This window comes from Callorhinus ursinus, unplaced genomic scaffold (genome assembly GCF_003265705.2).
Source record: "Callorhinus ursinus isolate GAN/ISIS: 27379988/994484 unplaced genomic scaffold, GSC_fseal_2.0 scaffold87, whole genome shotgun sequence".
Lineage (NCBI taxonomy): Eukaryota > Metazoa > Chordata > Mammalia > Carnivora > Otariidae > Callorhinus > Callorhinus ursinus.
In genome coordinates, this window is record NW_027397149.1 from 594,556 (window position 1) to 610,897 (window position 16,342).

General features: G+C 57.3%; 1 protein-coding gene across 3 annotated transcripts in view; it reads left to right on the plus strand.

Moving 5' to 3' along the window:
* ZNF629 (zinc finger protein 629) overlaps positions 1-13,413 on the plus strand; it is a 25,997-nt gene extending 12,584 nt beyond the window's left edge. For 2 of the 3 annotated variants that reach the window (XM_073888077.1, XM_073888076.1), the window contains exons 2-3: positions 7,267-7,374; positions 7,530-13,413. In XM_073888077.1, coding sequence (XP_073744178.1) covers positions 7,302-7,374; positions 7,530-10,063 — 2,607 coding nt within the window. In that variant the 5' untranslated portion in view covers positions 7,267-7,301 and the 3' untranslated portion in view covers positions 10,064-13,413. Of the gene's footprint in view, positions 1-4,467; positions 4,686-7,266; positions 7,375-7,529 lie in introns of those variants that run through there. The other variant, XM_025854044.2, reaches the window with a different exon arrangement.
* The last annotated feature ends 2,929 nt before the right edge of the window (positions 13,414-16,342 follow it).

Here is a 16,342-nt window from a genome sequence, read left to right on the forward strand (position 1 = left end):
TCTCCACTCCATCCTTATCTAAATATTTACCGTTTAAAAAGTGATTTTTACAAATTGGAAATCATCAAACAGAACCAAAGAATCCAAAGTTAAGCCTTCCTCTTACCTTAGATCCTCAGTCCTCCCCAGGAGCCACTGTCCTTTCCAGGCACTTAGGTATACCCTCCCCAAATAGTCAAATAGACAGAAAAGTTTTCCATGTGGCCAGACCCTTACTGTTGAGAACATTTGATCTGACGTGTCGTTTTGTAGATGAGGTGACTGGGCCCCAGAAACGTGATGACTAGAGCTATTTCAGTTCACACCTTCATGCAAATACTTGGTAACAAAACAGTATACATATATTTTATTTACTTTTATGTTTTATGTATTATTTTTTTTTTAAGTAGACTCCATGCCCAACGTGGGGCTTAAACTCATGACTCCTGAGATCAAGAGTCACATGCTCTACCAACTGAGCCACCCAGGTGCCCCGACGCCATATTTACTTTTATTTTTATTTAAATTATACATATCTACATTTACTTAATACATAAAATTATTTTATTTACCCAACCATATATGTGGCTTTCTTTTTTTTTTAATTTAATTAATTTATTTATTTGACACAGCGAGAGAGGGAACACAAGCAGGGGGAGTGGGAGAGGGAGAAGCAGGCTTCCCGCGGAGCAGGGAGCCCGATGCAGGGCTCGATCCCGGGACCCTGGGACCATGACCTGAGCCGAAGACAGATGCTTAACTGACTGAGCCACCCAGGTGCCCCCCCCTTTTTAAAGATTTTATTTATTTATTTGAGAGAGAGAGAATGAGAGACAGAGAGCACGAGAGGGAAGAGGGTCAGAGGGAGAAGCAGACTCCTGCCGAGCAGGGAGCCCGATGCAGGACTCGATCCCAGGACCCTGGGATCATGACTTGAGCCGAAGGCAGACGCTTAACTGACCGAGCCACCCAGGCGCCCCGTGGCTTTCTATAGCTTAATCAAAGTTATAGTCAAAATATAAATATATAGAAGTTCTTAGTTTTCAAAAATTAAAAAAAACAAAACAAACAAACAAAAAAACTTCTCTGTTGATGATGAGGATGGAGGAGGTGTTCTAAGGGTGAACACATTGGTGCTTTTTGGAAGAATCACGGGGGACCAGACAGGTGAGAAGAAGCCAAGGGGGCTAGAGGCTGGAGAACCTGTCAGAAAGTCACTGTGGTCGTTCAGGGATGAGAACCAGGGCGTGACAGTGGCCTGGGGCAGGGCGAAGAGGTGGGCAGGCTCGGCAGGGGTGCCATAGGCCTGAGGGCCTACTGACAAATGTGGTGCAGAGGAGGGCCCGGAGAGAAACGGAGCTGGTGAGCCTGGATGACTGTGATGTGGACAGGTCTGTTAGGCAAATGGACAGAAAGAACAAGGCCTCAAGGACAGGGACAAGGCTAAGCAGCTGACATGGAAGGATTTTTGGAACTGAGCACATGGAGCAGGAAATGTTTGAGGAAGAGAATGTAAAGGAAGGACGTGGTTCTGAGCCTTAGGGACACGGTGGTTAGGAGGAACCAGGAGGGTAGGACTCAATGGGAGAAGTCTTAGGGAGCCACTGTAGGTTCTCGAGCAGAGGAGTGACTCATCCTGGACTCTCAGAGGCAGAAAGGATCGCCCAGTCCTGGGACCCTGCTCTTGTTCCACATCTGAGGACCACATTCCTAACAAGCAGCCCCTAATACACCCTGTGGGCATGCACATCTCCAGGGAAGAAGGCGCATCCTGTTCTCCTGGCACCAGCAGGAAACCCCCCCCCCCCCCGCCGCCGGCCCCCTCCCCTTCCTATCAGTACGCAGCTGTCCTCATGAGAAGGGTGGGGAGGTAAGCAGCCTTCCCAGGCTGCACCTTCTCAGCTCTTGCATCCTGCCTGAGAGCGTCCCCCACAGAGCAGAGGGTTGCAGTCTCAGGTCACGGCCCCAGGCCCTCCCAAGTTACACACTCCCTGTGGCTCTCGGGACACGGTTTCCAGGCTCCTGGCTCTCCTGCCCACCAGGCTGAGGGCTGTGCGCTCTGATGAGAAAGAATGAGGCAGCCCCAGCTAGAGTTGGTCCACTCTGAACTCCCATATCATCTCATTTAACCCTCCTGTCTCTTTGGGAACCAAGGCTCATCCCCTTTCCAGAGAAGAAGCCAAATCTCCAAGAGGCAAAGTGAGTTGCCCAAGACCACTGAGCAGTGAGGACAGAGCAGAGTCCGGACCAGGGTCCACCTCTAGGACCTCACTGCTCTCACACAACCTGGGTCTTGGGACACAAGGGTCTGTGTTAAGGGGCCACGTGGAAGGCTGCCGTGCGGTGGCCGAGAGGAGCATGGCAGTGGGCTGTCTGTGAAAGCCAAAGGGGGGACAGTCCTCATCTTTCCAGGAGGGTCTCCTTTCTGGCCCCCGTGCCATCTGACTGTAGGCAACAGGACAGCACGCTGTCACCTACAGTCAGAGTGCCCTTTGCTTCTCTAGGAGCAGGACAAGCAAACAGTTGCTGGAGAATGGCTCAGCCTGAGCAGGGGCACTCCACCTTTGCCCATTCCTCTCTCCAGCTCCTGGAGCAAGATGAGGGAGAGGATGGCAGAGCGGCGCTCTCTCTGCCCCCCAGACACACATGAGCCATTCTGAGAGCTGTGCTTAGGAGCCGTGTGGCTCTAAAGGCAGGATGTCTGGATTTGAATCCAGCTCCGTCACTAGTTGGCTGTGTACAAGTGACTTACTCTATCCTCGGGATGGTAACATTGGTGCCGTGAGTTGTCGTGAAGGTCCATGGAGCCCTTGGAACAGCGTCTGGCACATAGTAAATACTCAATAAATGTAACTACTCAGAAGACATCATCCTTATACTTGTTACCCTGAACCTGGGGGACACACCAAGGGGTACAGAATCAGTACTACCATTAACTGGGTGTTGGAGCACCCAGAGTGGATGGTCACAGATATACTGAAACCACCTCTCAGCCTCAGGGTTGGAGACACAATAGAGCGACAGGGTCTGGCACACTGGAAACCCAGTGGCCTTGTAAGGAAGGGAGCTACAGCCCAGCCAGTGGCTGCCATGTGAAATTTGGGTCTTGTTGCCACATCTTTGGATTTTCCAAAGAAGTGGGAAATTTGGATTTGTATGTGAAATGTACTGATTTTTAAAGGCGGCGATTAATTCGGCTTTAATTAATTAATACCACCACCACCACCACCACCACCACCACCACCACCACCAAAGAGGGTGTAGGCCAAATTAAACTCTTTTGTAAGCCTCCAGGGTGCAGTTTCCCTATCATCCCCTCCCTGCCCCCCCCCACCTCCCCCAGACTTACTGCCCCCAGGCCAGGTTAGGCTTTTGCAACCATTGCAGGGAGGAGACAGTAGTGAGGGCCGGGTCAGATCCCAAGTCTGCCTCTTCCTCATCTGTCCCTCAGAGTGAGGGGTGGACAGCGGGGCGTGTCTGAACTATGAATGTGATTACACAGCCAGAGCCCAGCTTTGCCCAACTTTGCCACATCTGTCCCGCCTGGGGGTTGATCCAGAAATGGATGGATGAGGCAGGAGGATGACTTCATCTCCTGCACTGTGTGAACTGAGCACCTACTACATGCCAGTCTGTTCCAGGAGCTGGGGAGACAGCAGTGAGTCCAAGAGGCGCAGACATTAAGGTGTGTGCGTGCACGTGAGGAAGGCACGGGTATAGGCAGACAGACGGCAAACATGCACATGTTCGTCAGGAGTTGATGCGTGCTGTGCTGTGAGAAACAGAGCAGAGAAAGGGAGAGCAGGAGGGACAAAGGCCCTGAGGTGGGAGTGAGGTGTCAAAGGTAATGGGAGCCAGAAATAAGACGGGGATGCGCGTGGCTGGGAAGCTGGGTGAAGGAGACAGCGTTCTCAGGATTTTAAGGGTTTCTCCTGCTATGAGCCAGGTACCTCCTGAGCTGCCGGGAACAGCCGTCCCTGGTCAGGGAAACAACTCCCCCCCACCCCGACTTCCCTCCTGCCACCATGGCAGCTCTGAGGAGAGCTAATGGGGGAAGAAGCGTGCTACAAATCCATCCTGGCTGCACTGGTCCCCTCAGCCCAAACTCTGGCTGCCAGGACTTATTACTTCATCTAAGCCATTCTCAGTCTGTAGGATGTTCCCTCTCGGCACCTGCCCAGCCAGTCCCCGCTCCCACCCCACAACCCAGGCATCTGAGCCCCATCCCTGGGTCTCAGTCCCAACAAAGGCAGGCCCCAGGGGACAAGCAGCCACCAAATCCGAGATCGGGCTTGAGGCTGGCAGAGCCCCTTTGGGATGGAGAATGGCCAGCAATCCAGAGACCCTCCACTGGCATCTGGGCTTCCCCCCCGATGACCCGCTCCCGTGGGAGACCGAGAGAGGGGCGTCTCAGCCACCTCCCCGCTCCCCATGCTCTTTTTTTTCCCAGGCTGCGGGAGGCAAAGGGTTAAATCCCATAGAGCTGATGCTCTGACTCCAGGCTAGAGGGGCCCGGGAAGCTGGGGTCACTTCCTGCTCCGTCCCAGTCACCCTGAACTGGTCCCCGGGTCCTCAGCCTGGGATCACCCCTTGAGAAGGACCCCAGAGTCCTCGGCGTCCAGCCCGCCCCCCAAGGCAGGGCATTCAAGGGGTTAAGTCCCCTGGGGCTGGATTCTGCCTTCCGGCCTTCCCCAGACCCCAGAGCCGTGAGTTGGGGACGCCTGGGTTCCTGGGGGGTGGCCCGGAGGGCCCGGGACGGCCGCCGGGAACAATGGGGCGCGGGAGGCGGGGGCGCGCGGGCTTGCGCCCCCTCCCCGCCCCGGGCGCTGGTGGGGTGGGGGCCGGGCAGGGGCCGCGAGGGGCCGAGGATTCTGGGAAGAGCGCGAGGGTCTGGCTGTGGGGGAGGGGAGGGAGGGCGTGAGCATTCTGGGAAGAGGGAATTGGGCGGCCGGCGGGGCCGGGCCGCCGCGGAGCGCCGGAATCCTGGGGGCCCTGGGGGCGGGGGAGGCCAGGATGCGGGGCTCCGGCCCGGGAGCCGGAAGAGGGTCGCGGGGACCGGCCCGAGCAGAAGTCCAGGGTCTGCGCCGGTGCGGGCGTGGGGGGCGGGGGGGGGGGGCGGGGCCCGGGCGGCTGCATTCCCGCAGCTGCCTCCATGTCAGGGTCACCCTGGGCCGCTCTCCACACCTCTCTGCGAGGCAGCCTCCTCCTTCTGTCCTTCCCTCCCACCTTCCCTCCGCTGTGGGGCCGGCCCGAGGTCCAAGGCGGGTGCCCCGGGGCCTGTTCCTGGGTGGGCTCCCAGCACTTCTTGCCTCCCTCGGTGCTCCCACTTTCCTACTCCATGGCGGCCTTGGCTTTAACCCTTTCCCTTCTGCTCGGGACCGCTGAGCTTGAATTTCTCGGGACAGCCAAGGTACATAAGCTCTTACCTGTCCTAGGCAAGCCCAGCAGGCCTCTTCAGAATAGGCAGCCCCCAGCGCGGCGGAGGCCTCTGCTCCCACCGCTCCAAGGACACTTACAGATGGGGGAGGGGGCATTTCATACCTAAAGAGCTGCAGAGATGAAGAAATTAATTTACTTCCCAAAATCCAACTCCCGTCTCTCCTACCGCTATTTGGCAGGGTTCAGCTCACTCCTGCTTCACTTCGGTTGCTTCCTAGCTGCCTCCTCGTGAGTCTTGGCCTTGTCTTCCTGCACCACTGCCCCCATACACACGGTGCCCCTCCCACACAGCCGCTCGAAGCCCGGACCCTCCCCAGGGACTCTGTTAAGGCTCTAAACATCGTGGAAACCTAGAATTTAGCTCCTGAGGCCTTATTCCCTCAAGCTGGAATCCTATCACCCGTTTTGGAGTGATAGCTAGGTGTAGCTAAGTTTTACCAGGAGGCCACTCTGAACGCCTGTTCCTTTGGTGCCAACCTCTTGCAAACTGACCTTTAAAGGCATTAGACCAGATGGGTTTTCCAGGAACGAGGGGCATCTCACTCATTCACCTTCATTCACTCAACAAAATGTGTAAGGCACCTCTTAGGTGTCAGGCACCGTCCTAGGCATGGGATATAGCAGCAAGAAAATAAACGAAATAGAAGAAGGGGTGCCAGGATGGGAGTGTTAATGGGGGGCTTCAGCGGGGAGTACAGTTTTGAGGTCATCCGCGCAGACTGTTAGGCCTAGTCACTGGATGCAACAAGCCAAGGAAAGCGGATGGTCCTGGGAATTTCTCTGCCTCGTGACCAGCAGGTTCTGTCTGAGCTTTCCTCATCACCCGTCTCCTGCCAGCCGTCCACATTTAGGAGTTTCACGTGACTCCCAAGGTCATCTCCCTTGCAGAGGCTGGGGCAAGCCAGACCCAGAACCTTGCATTTCTGGTCACTTCCCAGCCTGTGCTCTGGGAGAAATCTCCCTGAGTGTTGATTTCCTGATCTGTAAAATGGACAGCCTGATTCCTGGGTCCCCTCGCAGGCCTGTGAGGAGGATCGGGAGAGAGGAGGAGGACAGCATGAGCACCAAGCACCAAGTCAGCGGCTGGGCGGTCTCCACACACTTTCCCCTTCTCCCTTTCCTTTTCATTTCCCTCTCAAGATCGTCTCTGTAGAAGCCCCCCGTGGCTTCAAGCTGCCCCCCCCTCCCCCCCCGCCACACACACACCTCTGGCTTGAACTTCTTTCTGTGCTTGGATAACGGGAAAGTGCCCTAGTCCTTTTGGAGGGCCCCCATCCCCTCAGGGAAATCTGATTGCTTTCATGCTTTCTTTTTTTCTTTTTCCTTTCTCTCTCTCTCTCTTTTTTTTTTTTTTTTAACTCTTCAAGCGTTCCAGGCACTGTCAGCTCTCAGGGCTCATAAGGAAAGTTTATTGGTCCCAATTAGCAGCCCCATTAAGGAGGAAAATTAGAGTCTTAATGAGCTTCCTCTGATTAGCAAAATAACAGGTTTCCCAGCCTCTGGGCATCAGAGGGGTGGGGTGAGAGCCTCCTTCCCCTGTGGGTGTCAGATACTTCTCTAGCCCCCAGTCTGGGTTCAAATGGTTATGACTGATGAGCTTTTAATTACACACTTAAATTCACCTACTGGCTCAGTTGTGATCTTAAGATCTGGAGCGGGAATCAGGCCTGCAGGGGTAGGGGGGCCACGGTGAGAACTGATGCCCGGAAAAATGGGGAGGTGGGAAACTGAAGTTCACATGAGGAGGAATAAGGCCTGGGGCCGGCAGGTGAAGGCGTGGGGGCTTGGGGAGTAAAGAAAGGCAGATCAGCTCCCATTGTGTGTTCCTCTCTTCTCCCTCTCCGCCAGGGTCCCTGGAACACTGGGCAGTCCTGAGCTCTGGGATGGAGCCTGAGTCGGCGCTGTGGGGCCCAGATCTGCAGGGTCCTGAACAGAGCCCCAACGATGCTCACAGAGGTGAGGGGCACAAGAAGGGACTGCAGTCCTGACAAGACAGTGGCCCCAGTTCAGGGAGGGGCCCAGACTCTGGGGGACACCCAGGGGAGGGAAGAAAGACCCAACCCTGTGTTCTGAAAGGAGATGGGGGCTGGAGACTCCCTTTCTCTCTGTAGGTGCCGAGAGTGGGAACGAAGAGGAGAGCCCTCAGCAGGAAAGTTCTGGGGAGGAGATCATCTTGGGAGATCCAGCTCCGAGTCCAGAATTCAAGGACCCACCAGAGATGCCCCTGGAGAGACCCTCCCAGGATCCCTCTGTCCCCCAGGACTCCCCAACCCCACTGGGTCACCCCAGCCCCTTGGACCACCAGACCCCTCTGGATCCCCCCGCCCCCGAGGTAGTCCCTACCCCGTCTGACTGGACCAAGGCCTGTGAGGCCAGCTGGCAGTGGGGGACTCTGACCCCGTGGAACAGCCCCCCGGTGGTGCCGGCCAACGAGCCCAGCCTGCGGGAGCTGGTGCAGGGCCGCCCATCCGGGGCCGAGAAGCCCTACATCTGCAACGAGTGCGGCAAGAGCTTCAGCCAGTGGTCCAAGCTGCTACGGCACCAGCGCATCCACACGGGCGAGCGGCCCAACACCTGCTCCGAGTGCGGCAAGAGCTTCACGCAGAGTTCGCACCTGGTGCAGCACCAGCGCACGCACACGGGCGAGAAGCCCTACAAGTGCCCCGACTGCGGCAAGTGCTTCAGCTGGAGCTCCAACCTGGTGCAGCACCAGCGCACGCACACGGGCGAGAAGCCGTACAAGTGCACCGAGTGCGAGAAGGCCTTCACCCAGAGCACCAACCTCATCAAGCACCAGCGCTCGCACACGGGCGAGAAGCCCTATAAGTGCGGCGAGTGCCGGCGGGCCTTCTACCGCAGCTCGGACCTCATCCAGCACCAGGCCACGCACACGGGCGAGAAGCCCTACAAGTGCGCCGAGTGCGGCAAGCGCTTCGGCCAGAACCACAACCTCCTCAAGCACCAGAAGATCCACGCCGGCGAGAAGCCGTACCGCTGCACCGAGTGCGGCAAGAGCTTCATCCAGAGCTCGGAGCTGACCCAGCACCAGCGCACGCACACCGGCGAGAAGCCCTACGAGTGCCTGGAGTGCGGCAAGAGCTTCGGCCACAGCTCCACCCTCATCAAGCACCAGCGGACTCACCTGCGCGAGGACCCCTTCAAGTGCCCGGTGTGCGGCAAGACGTTCACGCTGAGCGCCACGCTGCTGCGGCACCAGCGCACGCACACGGGCGAGCGGCCCTACAAGTGCCCCGAGTGCGGCAAGAGCTTCAGCGTCAGCTCCAACCTCATCAACCACCAGCGCATCCACCGCGGCGAGCGGCCCTACATCTGCGCCGACTGCGGCAAGAGCTTCATCATGAGCTCCACCCTCATCCGCCACCAGCGCATCCACACGGGCGAGAAGCCCTACAAGTGCTCCGACTGCGGCAAGAGCTTCATCCGCAGCTCCCACCTCATCCAGCACCGGCGCACGCACACGGGCGAGAAGCCCTACAAGTGCCCCGAGTGCGGCAAGAGCTTCAGCCAGAGCTCCAACCTCATCACCCACGTGCGCACCCACATGGACGAGAACCTGTTCGTGTGCTCCGACTGCGGGAAGGCCTTCCTGGAGGCGCACGAGCTGGAGCAGCATCGGGTGGTCCACGAGAGGGGCAAGACCCCAGCCCGCAGAGCTCAGGGCGACAGCCTGCTGGGGCTGGGCGACTCCGCCCTGCTGACGCCACCCCCGGGAGCCAAACCACACAAGTGTCTTGTCTGCGGAAAGGGCTTCAATGACGAGGGCATTTTCATGCAGCATCAGCGGATCCATATCGGCGAAAACCCCTACAAAAACGCAGACGGCCTCATCGCTCACCCGGCCCCCAAGGCGCCTCAGTTCCGACCCCCCAGGCTCCCTTTCGGAGGCAATTCCTACCCAGGAGCTGCGGAGGGCAGAGCTGAACCCCCGGGACAGCCCTTTAAAATGCCCGAGGGGCAGGAGAGCTTCAGCCAAAGGCTGGGCCTGCTCTCTTCCAAGTCCTACATTTGTTCCCACTGTGGAGAAAGTTTTCTGGATCGCGCTGTGCTCCTCCAACATCAGCTCACCCACGGCAACGAAAAGCCCTTTCTCTTCCCTGACTATAGGATTGGTCTAGGGGAAGGCGCCGGGCCCAGTCCCTTCCTAAGTGGGAAGCCCTTTAAATGCCCTGAATGCAAAAAAAGCTTTGGCCTCAGCTCTGAGCTGCTGCTGCACCAGAAAGTCCATGCAGCTGGGAAACCCCAGAAGAGTCCGGAGCTGGGGAAGAGCTCATCTGTCCTCCTGGAGCACCTCAGGAGCCCCCTGGGGGCCAGGCCCTACACCTGCTCAGATTGTGGGGCCTCCTTTCTCGATCGCCTGGCACTCGCCCGGCACCAGGAGACCCACACCCAAGAAAAGTCCCCCGCCCCTGAGGAACCCCCTGCAGAGCCAGCCACCCTGTCCACAAGCCAGGAAGGGGAGGGAGAGGCCCCCACCCCCACGGGGGGCAGCAGCCACAGGGATGGGGAGAACCCCAAGACCCTCTTGGAAGAAAAGCCCTATTTGTGCCCTGAGTGTGGAGATGGCTTCACGGAAGTCGCAGCCCTCCTCCTCCATAGGAGCTGCCACCCAGGGGTCACCTTGTGAAGTGGGTCTGGAGACCAGGGGCCTCTCTCTCCTGAGAGGAACACTGGAGCTCCCCAAAAATCATGTGGGGAAAGGAGGAGAACCCTATCAGGTTGTAGAGAAGCGGAGGATAAAGAACCCTGGGTAAAAATAGTGCTTTTACATCAGTGATGAGAAACCCTATAAAATTGTTGGTGGGAACCACTTAATAAGGCAGTAGAGAAAAACTGTTGGGTTAGAAACCCTATAAATATGTAGGAAAAAAAAAAAGCCCTTTAAGTCTGTAGCAGAAAAACCCTATAAACCATAGTGGATAAAAGCCCTATTAATTGTAGGAAAAGGTCCCAATACGTCTCTAGACAGCCCTATAAAACTGTATCGAAATCCTTGTGAAACTATAGGGTCGGGGAAGTGCAGGGAATCCAATGGCACTGACTCGAGAGGAGTGACCCTCAGAAGGTGTAGAAGAGCCTCCCATGAACTTGTTCCACAGTGTTCTCTCCCCCTGGAGCTCAGAGGGAGCCTCTCTCCCAGAAGCCTTGGACAATGACACCGAGGAAAACGCTCAGCTGGGGACTAGTGTGGGGAGAGGTGAAAAATAAGTGATGAGGAGCCCCCCAGGCCCACAGAGAAGAAACGACCCAGGGAACTAGGAAGAGAAAGTTCAGCTCGCTGCCCTGGGGGTTCCTTGGGGGATGAGGCCAATCTTAGGTGATTGTGTGTTAGAGGAAGAGGCCCACGGAATTCCTTATGAGGAAGAACCCAAAAATGGGGAAGGAAAAAGAAAAAGCGATGTCAAGCCCTTTTAAAGGCTGAAGTTTGGGGTGCATAGAAACTTCTAAAGAATCCTGGAGAACCATCACAAAAAATTAGGGGGCAGGGAGGGATTTCTGTTAGAGTGCTTTGAGGAAAGCAAACCAAGGTGGAGCCGTGTCCGGATGGAACCCAGCAAACTCGGGGCTGCCCAGTCCTCCCCGTTTCCAGGAGCTTGTTAAGCTGCAAACGCAAGCAGATCCCAGCTCAGGCCGTCAGGCCCCCCTCCCCCCCCAGCCAGGCAGGATGGGGGACTTCTACTCTGAAAGGCCTCCAGGGATGCAGGGTCCCTCCTGCCCATTCTCAGGTCTCACTGTCAGGAGCTGTCTCCTGCAATCTAACTGCCACCAGTCTTGCTGCCGTGGCAGCTCACTTCCTCGAATTCTGTCCTCAGTGGAGAGGGGGAACCGCTGCTAGTCGACCTCCAAAGAATAAAGCCCTTCAGAGACTCAAGGCCTGTGTGTGGTTAAATCCTCCCTAGACTTCTCTTCTCCAAGTCAACGAGAGCCACGTGTGGGTTCTCTGTGGCAACGAGGGACAACAAGTCGACAGAATAGAGTGCTCTGATTAGCCAGCAACCTGCTTTTCAACCTCACTCTTTCATCTGAGCTGCTAGCCAGGCTGCTGGCGGGCTGAGCCAGCTGGCACGTAGTGGCGGGCATCCAAACACCCCACAGACTGGGCCATAGGTCCCTGAAGAGCATCCGGAGGCCTGGCCACCTTCCTCACCCTGGTACTTGGAGCGCTCCGAGGTGGTGATGACCCAGCCCGATCATGGCCTTGGGAGGGGACAGATCCCACCCACTTGGCTCCCCTCCTCCTTAGCCAGAAACCTTCAGAGAGCAACGGAAGGATGAGAAACCCACTCCCCTGCCAGGCCCATCTCCTGTCCTCACACACCACACGGTAACACTCCTTCATTAACCCAGCCAAACCTGCTAACATGACTGGGTGTGTGTGGCAGGGGGGAGGGAGACTGCTGCCCTAGGAAATGGTTGAGTGGAAACTCACAACATCTGTAACAAGAACCCCGCCCCCTAACCCGGGAGACCCTTAAAGAAGGAGAGGACTCCGTCCAGTACTGGGTCCAAAGGAAGTGCCCATGGACCCCATGCACCGCTTGTGCACTGTGGTCCTCGAGTCTGAGAACTGAGATGCCGGGTGAGGGGGCCCTTCAGGAGTCGCACCCCTGGAGAGGGCGACCCAGATTCCTCAGAGCTGTGGAAGAGACCTCTAATTTCCATGATCTAAAAGCTCGAAAGCTGAAAGCCCTTCACCTTTCATCTCTCCTGCCCCCAAAGGGATGACCTTAAATTCAAAGGATCAAAATCTAGAATACTGTAGGAGGAAAAGCCCAGGCCTGGGGAGAAGGAAAAGGCAGGCCTTGGCTAATTGTGGGGAGACCCTCGTCATCATCTGCATAAAAGCCCCAGCCCACCCAAGTGCCCGGTCAGAAAGCACTACTGAGAGGGGAGAAGGAGCCTGCCTGCTGGATCTCTACTGACAGAAGCATCAACAGAGGGGGTGTCCCTAGGAGACTGAGGAAGAGGAGACAGTCCTCCACGTCAAAGCAGATTTTTTTCTAAGATGGTAGTAGAAAGAAACCAGTTGTAGAGACAAACCCCTTGTAAAGCTAGAAGCAGCTCCCCTCGGAAACAGGTCGGAGGAATCTGTCTTCAGAAGAGCAGTCTTTGGGGCTCTGGGGCCAGTCCAGGGCGGGGGGGAGGTGGTCAGTGTGGTCAAAGGCCAGCCGTCGGCCTATTGAGGACTAGGGTGAAGCATATGTAGTAGGATGCTCGCATGTGTAGGGATGGGTGAGGGCCAGCAGTCTTGGCTCCGGTACTGAATGGATGATGTGGACATGATTAGTCGGGGTCTGGGGTTTCGTAGCAGGAAAGGGGCAGAATCGGAGACCTTTGGGGCGTGACCTGTTCTCTCTTGCCCACCTCCCCAAACTTCTTTACCCAGGTGCTTCCCTCCCAGAGCGAGCTACATCTTGGGAGGTACTAAGCAGGGAGCTGGCTTGGGGAGGTGGCAGTGTCCAGAGTCCCTCTGACCAGATTAGGCAAAGGCCCAGGGGATGGTCATGGCACATGCCCACCAGAATTTAGTCCAGAAGGCACAGTGTAGCCAAACTCTCTTGCCCAGCTCCACGCAGGCCTGACTTCAGAAGTGCCCTGGTGGAGGAGCCCAACAGACCGGTCACGGGGTCATCGGTGAAAGCAGAGGGGAGAGTAGACACTGATCTGAGCTTAGGGTGCAACTTGAAACCTCTATGGCTCTGGAGGTCACATGGGAACTCAACAGAGATGGGCATGAATCCGGAATGGTGGGGAAACTTGAAACCATCACAACCAAGAGGTGGGATTCCATGACACCTGCTCCTGAGGTGAGCAGCCCCCAGACTCCTTTGCCCCGATTAGGGAAGCCCCACTCAACCTGACTTGTCCCCGTGAAGAGAGGCCCCACTTTTGAGTGTTGTGTGTCAATAACAGTGTTGTGTCACCGGTGGTCATGTTGATTAGTTGAAGAGAATAAAGGGAATAAGATTTCCCAGATGTTTTCTGTCTTCTCTTTCAAGCCTGGAGCAAGCTGAAGGAGCTTGTCCTCTCCCAGAGCCAGGGTCTGTGTGTCACCTCCAAAGCTCAGCCAGGCCCAGGTTCCCCTTGTACTCTTCGCTCAGATGCTCTCAAATCCCCAAACAGTGCTTGAGGGTGGGAGCCCGAGGGTTTATGGATTGCTAAAATCCATGTCCTTCAGAGAAAGGGGGAGAAACATGCTGAGATGGTGGCAGAGCCAAGGTCTTAACCAGTGCCTGGCTTTTGCCACCAGCATGACCTGCTGACTCCTGGGTGGCTTCCCGGTGATTCTGGTGCTGGCTAGCTCCGATCCAGCCGTGCAGCCCTAGGGAGGCCTCTCTGACCACCCCACAACTGCACTCTCCCCAGACTGCCACAAGGGAAAGCTCCGAAGATCTAGTTCCAAAAGCTGGTGGCACCTCCCCTGGTTCATCTGGGGGCCCAGTCAGTCCACCGCTGGACCAGAGCCTCCTAGGCCCTGAGGAAGCATGGGTGGAGATCTCACCGCAGGAGGCAGCCCATAAGCCCTCACTGTGTGGAGAGGCTTGGAGAAGGGCAGCCACTTGCACAAGATACACAGGAAGGCAGTGAGGGAAACCAGAACGGCCAGGAGCAGGCTCTGCACCCAACCAAACCTCTCCTCCCCCAGCACTGGGCCTGCCTGGGCCTGCCCTGGGCTCCACACTGTCTGGCCAGGCGGGGCTGCTCCTGCTGAGTCCTCAGTGCCAGGCTTGCCTCAGCGCCATCTCCTGGGCCTAGGCCTGGCCATGGCCCCCTGAACAGCCACTTGAGATCCACACTTGCTCTAACCTGTAGCCTGCCTCTGCCCCGGCCAGAAAGCTTTCTCTCCACTCTTTCTGTGCCTCCCTGGCCTAGACTCCCAGGGCAGGCTCGCTGTCTCTCCCTCCCCTTCCCCATCGGGAAAGCAGGGAGTGGGGTGGTAGGTAAGGGAGAAGGGACTTGCCTTTCCCAGGGAGGTGAGCAGTGAAGGCTGTCCTGCCTTCTGTGTCCGCTGTCCTGGTCCCAGCGCAGGAGTCTTCAGCGAAGTGAGGGGACTTCAGGGAAAGAACAGGCATTGGAGCACAGTGATTGGTTCAGAGCCTTAGCAGAAAAGGCTGTGGACCCAGACGTAGTCCCTGCCACAGCAGAGGGTCAGGAAACTGGCCAGAGGAAGTGACTTGAGGCAGAGGGCAGGAGCCAGAAATGGGTGGGGGGTACAAAGTACATAACATTATACGGGGTGGGCAGCAGAGCACTGAGTAGAGACTGAGGTAAGGTGGAGAACAGAAGCCGAAGTGTGGGGCATCTTGTCTGAGGAACCTGGGGGTAGAGCACCACTGCGAGGAGAGTGACGACCTTGTCCCCCCCCCCCCCCCCCGCCCCCATGGTGGTGTTTTTGTAGGTCTGGAACTCAGGAAGGAGAACTGGACTAGAGGAATGGATCTTAGCAGCTTCGCTGTAGCCAAAGCCATGGATAAAGACACAGGGAGAGTAGTGGAGAAGAAAGGAGAGGGTGTAGCTTAGGGTTGGAGGAACAGGGACAGCAGAAGATAGTATGAGAACAATCAGAAGAGTGTAGCACCACAGTCCAAGGAAGTTTTAAAGAGAGTGGTCAATGTCAAATGCTCTACTGGACTCTGTGGCCAACCACACAGCAGCCCTAGTTCTGGCTAAAACAGGCACCTTCACCATGAGGCCAACATCTGCTCACTCCCCAGGCCAGCTAAGGTCAGGGTTGGTCCAGGAGGAACTTTGGCCTGCCCATCCTAGGGGCCCAGGGTATCACAGCCGCTGAGGCCACTTGGGGCTACTGGGGGTTATCAGGAGTCAAACCTCCTGAGTGAAATGATGTGAAGTTACTAATATTTACTGAAAGAGCCCGTGTGGAGAAGACTGCTGAGAAAGAGGACAGTGCTCACTGAAGATTGGCTGACCCTGACCGCTCGGCGCAGCCCTCCTCTCAGAGCCTGCCCGTGTCTCTATGATGCAATATGCTGCGTTTTGCCCAGCCTGGCATCCGCTGCCCTTGGGCGGTGGACTCTTCCTCGACGGCCCGATGCCATCGCCCACCGCGGCCCGGGTCTCGGTGAGCGTGCCCACCGCGGCCAGCCCAGCGCCGGAAGTCACGGTGGCCCGCGTCTCCGTCTCCACGCCGACCTGGTCCAGCCGCTGCAACCCCGCCGAAACCCTGGACGCCAGGTGGGGCCCGAAGGCGGACAAGGCCGCGGGCCCCCGCGAAGGATCGACCGTCGAAAGGGCCGCGGGGCCCCGCGAAGGCGCGACTACTGTCAAGCCTGGGGCCGCCACAACCATGCACCCGACTCCGGACCCTAGCCCGGTCAGTACCGGCCCCGGCGCGAGCCCCGTCACCGCCGCAGCGAAGGCTCCGCCCGCGGACCCGATAGCAAGTTGAACCCACAGACACCACTCGACACGCGGTTCCCGAGAACAGAGTTGCAATGAAAAGAAGTCACCCGCTGCGCTGCTCTAATCTGTCCGCCCGCGGGGGGAGGGGCGGGTGAAGCCGGTGGGAAGGGTCAGTCCGCAGATTGGGTCCAGGCCTGCTTTTGGCCGGCACAACCCGGGAACCAGCCCACCCCACCGAGGACCTTGTTGCCCGGGGCTAACAAGGGACTACATTTCCCGGAATCCAACACGAGGCTCCCAGCATCCCTGCGGCCAATGACTGCGAGGGGCGTGGTGAGCCCGCTCGGAGGGGGCCGGCAGCGCAGCCGGAATCTGGGCAGGGTCAGCCGGGCCGGGTGGGAGCAGGAGGGGCAGGCTGGCGACGGTGGACGAAGGATGCTTTCTCCCTGCAGACATGCTCCTCCCGCGAGCACAGTCTGGGATCCGAGACGGCAGTTAGATCCAAATGTAACTAGATGCTGGGGGTGGGAAGGGGGAGGTT